Below are 4,513 nucleotides of genomic sequence, written 5' to 3'. Positions count from 1 at the left end.
CTATTGCACTAGTTAAAAAATTAATGCCATATGAAGTTCCAATAACACTAACAAAAGTAATGCAAAGCCACGGATCGAATCCTCACTTCTATTTGATTTTTGGCCTCACAACAATTTATTTGATACTAAGGGTCCTGTTGCAGTCATCCCTATTTTCCAGGTTGAAAGTAAAGCAGCTTATTCTCTTGACTACTTGCATATCTAAACTGAATTTGTTACATTGCATAGCTTTAGTCTCTATTTCTATCCACTACTCAGATGGAACGTTTTATTACAAGAAGCTTGTAATCCAAAGCAGTCCTGTTTCCTTGAATGTTAGTGACTAAAACTGTCCAATACCACCCCCATTTCCTTTCCTCCCCATCCCAAGTTATTTTTGTCAAAACCGAATGCAAAAACATGAAATAGCACTGAAACCAAGAGCAGCTGTGCAAACACCTGCAACAGCTCTCTCAGTATAAAATTTCAGTTTCTTCTGTCTCTCCAAGTGCTTTTAATGTTGTGAGGTTTGAACAAATGGATGTGGACAACAAAGAGCCCTGCTGGGATATTTGAAATCCTCTCCGTGAAGTTCACTTGATGCTTCAGAGTACCCTGTGGTAACACGGAATCTGCACCTTTCTCACCCCGTGTCTGTCTCCCCGCCACCTCCCCTCCGACTGAGCACTCTGGTTGGCATTACTGGCCACCAGGGTGACACCACCATGCCTTTATTCAGACTTCAAGCTCCTGCCACCCACTTTCCTTACTGAGGCTGAAGGTTTTGCTCTGGCAGCTCTGGCCCTCACACAAACCCTTCTACCACATCCAGAAGCCGCTACAGCATCCAGCTACAGACACCATGGGAGTGCTGCTCATCAGTGCATTGTGGCAGGATGAGACACTGAGGGACCTGAACGTAAGCTCTGCGAGGCCCAGATACTCCCCCCTCCCCACTGAGATCTAAAGCAATAAAGGGTCAGTGAGCTGTGCTGCATTTTAATTGCACCAATACAGTTAAATATTAAATGGAGAAAGCAACTCTACATGGCAAATGGAAAACAAGCATTTACATAGTAAAGCTGTAAGATGTAGAGACTATTAAAGTTTTACCCCAGTTGTCTATACATGAATATCCCACTGCAGTTTTTGGTGTTAAAATTTTAAATGTAAAACAAAATTAACATTTTCAGGTTCATACAGAATTAGCAAGTTATCGAGAAACAAAGTTTCCTCCCTCATAAGCCAACACTGATGGGGGGTCAGGGCAGGACACCCTATGTTTTTTCATACCATCACTCCATCTACTAGCACAGGTAGAAGAGAGCAACACTTTTCTGAATACAGTTGAGTTTCCCCACACACATACCCCAAAGGGGTATATGCTGATATCTGCCAGGACAGTTACCCAAGGGGAATTAACACTACCAAGTTAGACACTGATGAGCTGGGGAAAGAGTTCACTAGCAAAGCTATCCTCCCACACATGGTCAGTGCCAAGTGGAGAGGACATGTCACTGAAGGGAGACAGGGATCCTTCATACCCAGAGTCACTACAGGCATCCAACAAGTAGTTTGAGGCTTCAAGGCTATGATGAGAAGAAAGCAGATGAGAAATGCCCAGTTCAGGCATGAAGCTGTCTACAGGTTCCTCCTTCACAGACACTGGGACCTCAGGGATAGCCTTGTCTTCAGATGAAGAGAGAGATTCTTTCTCAATTTTCACTAGCATATTGGTTTGGTTGCTCGCTTCAACAGGAATCTCCAGTATTAGGGGTTTTGTATACACATGATCAAACCTTATCAGTTCATTAATGGCCTCCAGCTTAGCTGATGGGGACCCCAAAGGAGGAGAGAGGGAGGTTGGTATGGGATTTGTTTCTCCAGAGAACTCTTCCTCCAGCTTTTCCAGGCACGTTGACTCTGAATCAGCACATCTGAGAAACATCTCTGGGTCCAGACTGTCCAGAAAGCCCAATAGGAGATCAGGCTGCAGAAGGAAATACTATTTTAGAAAGACAGCCTATTTCTGTTACAGCAAAACACCAGTTGTGGCATCTATTAACCCCCATCTGGAAGTTAAAATACGTTAAACGCAATCATAGTTGTTTTACCAAGAACACCATCAAACACACTGTTAAGGCAGTTACTTGTCTTTCAGAAATTCAGAACCACAGAATCCATCCGTTTGGAACAGACCACAGTGGGTTATCTGGTCCAACGTCCTTGCTCAAGCAGGGTCAGCCTAGAGCACATTGCACAGGATTTCATCCAGCCAGTTCTTGAATATCTCCAGTGAGAGAGACTCCACAACCTTTCTGGGCAATGTGTTTCACAATGTGCAGTCACTCTTTGTCCATTAACTTTTTTGTAAGGGTACTGGCAATCCCCACAGAATTCTACATGCATTTGAGATTCACAAGTACTATTGGAAACTCTTTTGAGATCCTGGACACAGCAAGTGCTACCACCACAGTGCCTGCTGGCTACACGGAGCACGGACCAGAACCCGGCTCAGGCAGACGTGCCTGTGACCAAAGTTCAGAGGGCTGGGTTGGTGGGGTTTCTTTGAGTTTTGTTTAACTCCTGTACTCACTAGATACAGCCTAACACAGCTGTTCTGAGCCACAGGTATGGCATTCCAAGACTTGGAAAACAAAAAAACTATGAAAAAATAATAAAGTTATTTAACATCAAGAAATTAAAATACCAGTCTTGAATCCACAGTGGTTCTGAATTTCACGGGCAGTTTGCATACGAATAGATGCTCACCTCAGAGTCTGAAGAGTCACTGCCATCAGAATCCACGTGGAAGCTATCAGAAATGGTGACTGCTGGGCCTGCACCTGCTGCAGAGGAACACGTAGTCTGAGTGCTGCGGACTCAGCGGACCCGGTCACCAATCTAATATCATCCACCTGCGATTCCTTCACAACCTGTGCCAAGGAAAAAATCCAGTCACCACGAGTGTTCTAGCAAGCAGTACAGCACACAATCCTGAAGACCACATTTTTCCTGCAAACGCTTCCAACACGACACATTCTCCACTTGCTTACGCTGTAGCAAGCTGAAGGTAAGACCACTTCCCAAGTTAGCTGAAGCTTCCATACACTTGCAGATTTATTTTGCTTGCCACTTTTAAATGAGAGCCTGACCCCCTTCCCCCTAACACTATTCTTTTGAGACAGGCCTAGGTGACTGTAATGGTTTTTACTTCATTTCTATAAGGAAGTGCAGAAGAGCAGGCGAAATTATCTCAGAACAGCTTGGAACTAGTCACCTCGGTATTTCCCACACTACCGACTCGGTATCTGTTTGGTTTCAGGAGAGCCTCCATTTGGAGGACAGGGTTGTTTCTGGCACATCCCCGTTCACAGCACTGGGGTCACCCCGGGGGCGGGGCAGTTCTCGGTGTACTCTGCTCAGGGCGGCGAGGGCCACGCCAGCAGCGCGGCGGGCGACTCACCTGCGACTCATCGCCCTCGCCCTCCTCCTCCTCCGTCTTCAGAGCATCTAAACCCAGGCGGCAGCGGAGCTCCTGGTTCTCCAGCACAAGGTTGCACGTTCTCTCCCGCAGGAGCTGGTTTTCCAGCAGCAGCTTCTGGTTCTGGAGAGAGCCGTGAGGCAGGGAGGCCGCCCCTCGCCCCCTCATTCCCTCCTCCTCCATCCCCTCACCCCCTCCAGCCCCTCACCTCTTCTTCCAGCTCCACCACCTGCTGCTCCAGCTCCGTCATCCGCGCCTTCTTCCTGTCGCGGGCGCTCTGGGCCGCCACGCGGTTCTTCAGCTTCCTGCAGGACAAGGCGACCATCAGTAGGGAAGCAGGGAAGCGGGGAAGCCGTGTCCCCCCCCTTGCCGCTGCCCACTCACCTGCGCAGCGCCTTCTCCTCCGGGCTCAGGTGCGTGAGCCGCTGCCGCTTGCGGGCCGGCTGCGGACCCTCCAGCCCCGCGAGGCCGGGGTCGGCTCCTGCCGGCAGGACAACGGAAAGATGCCGGCCAGGGGCCTCGGGCGCTTCGCTGGGGATGAGGAGCAGGCGGGGGGCCGCGGCCCCGGGCAGCGCTGCCATGGCGGGTGCGGGAGGGACGCGCTGCCCGGCGCCCCCAGCTCGGCCGTCTGCGCCCCGCGCCGCCCCGCCCGCATTTCTACCGTCGTGGCTCTCGCTCATTGGCCCGAACGGCGTGACGCTCCGTCCGAGCGAGCTCGTGATTGGCCGGCAGCCGAGAGCAAGGGGGAAAGCGAATTGCATCAGACGCGGGGGCTGCGGCGGGGGGGGGGGGGGGGGAGGCGCCGGGGCGGGGGGGGGGGCGGGGCCGCGGCCGGCCATGAGGGGCCATGATGGGCCATGAAGGGCCATGAAGGGCCATGAGGGGCTGCCCCCTGAAGCTGAGCAGTGTCTTGGGGAGGCAGCCAGCAGGGTCTGGCGTGGGGGTGCAGCTGAAGCCTCTTTGTGATTCCCCTTCCCACGGCCGGTCTGCCACAAGCAGAATCGTGGGGAACACAAGTGCCGAGAACGAAGCATCAGCAGATGCCATGAG

The 4,513-nt window shown here is 51.3% G+C and overlaps 1 protein-coding gene across 2 annotated transcripts; it reads right to left on the bottom strand.

Annotated features, from left to right (window-relative positions):
• Window positions 1-958: 958 nt before the first annotated feature.
• XBP1 (X-box binding protein 1) lies at window positions 959-4,121 on the bottom strand. Of its 2 annotated transcripts, XM_027892082.1 has the most exons (6): window positions 3,848-4,121; window positions 3,672-3,768; window positions 3,446-3,586; window positions 3,135-3,144; window positions 2,752-2,861; window positions 959-1,969 (listed from the first exon to the last, which is right to left on the bottom strand). In XM_027892082.1, the coding sequence occupies exons 1-6, from the start codon at window positions 4,042-4,044 to the stop codon at window positions 1,412-1,414; spliced, it is 1,113 nt and encodes a 370-aa protein (XP_027747883.1). In that variant the 5' UTR covers window positions 4,045-4,121; the 3' UTR covers window positions 959-1,411. The 2 variants fall into 2 exon arrangements, with proteins under 2 accessions (XP_027747883.1, XP_027747882.1); XM_027892081.1 differs by lacking the exon at window positions 3,135-3,144 and having other exon boundaries at window positions 2,752-2,915.
• Window positions 4,122-4,513: the final 392 nt, after the last annotated feature.

Source organism: Empidonax traillii, unplaced genomic scaffold, assembly GCF_003031625.1.
Source record: "Empidonax traillii isolate 1590-97213 ecotype Southwest subspecies unplaced genomic scaffold, ASM303162v1 scaffold338:size1951571, whole genome shotgun sequence".
Taxonomy (NCBI): Eukaryota; Metazoa; Chordata; class Aves; order Passeriformes; family Tyrannidae; genus Empidonax; species Empidonax traillii.
Note: the sequence above shows the minus strand (reverse complement) of the source record. Positions and strands in the feature narration are given on the sequence as shown.

Coding starts and splice junctions, on each gene's coding strand:
- XBP1 (XM_027892082.1), bottom strand. CDS start 4,044: ATGGCAGCGCTGCCCGGGGCCGCGGCCCCCCGCCTGCTCCTCATCCCC. Junction 3,769..3,847: donor GAGGAGAAGGCGCTGCGCAG/GTGAGTGGGCAG, acceptor CTTGTCCTGCAG/GAAGCTGAAGAACCGCGTGG. Junction 1,970..2,751: donor GTGACTCTTCAGACTCTGAG/GTGAGCATCTAT, acceptor TTCCTTCTGCAG/CCTGATCTCCTATTGGGCTT.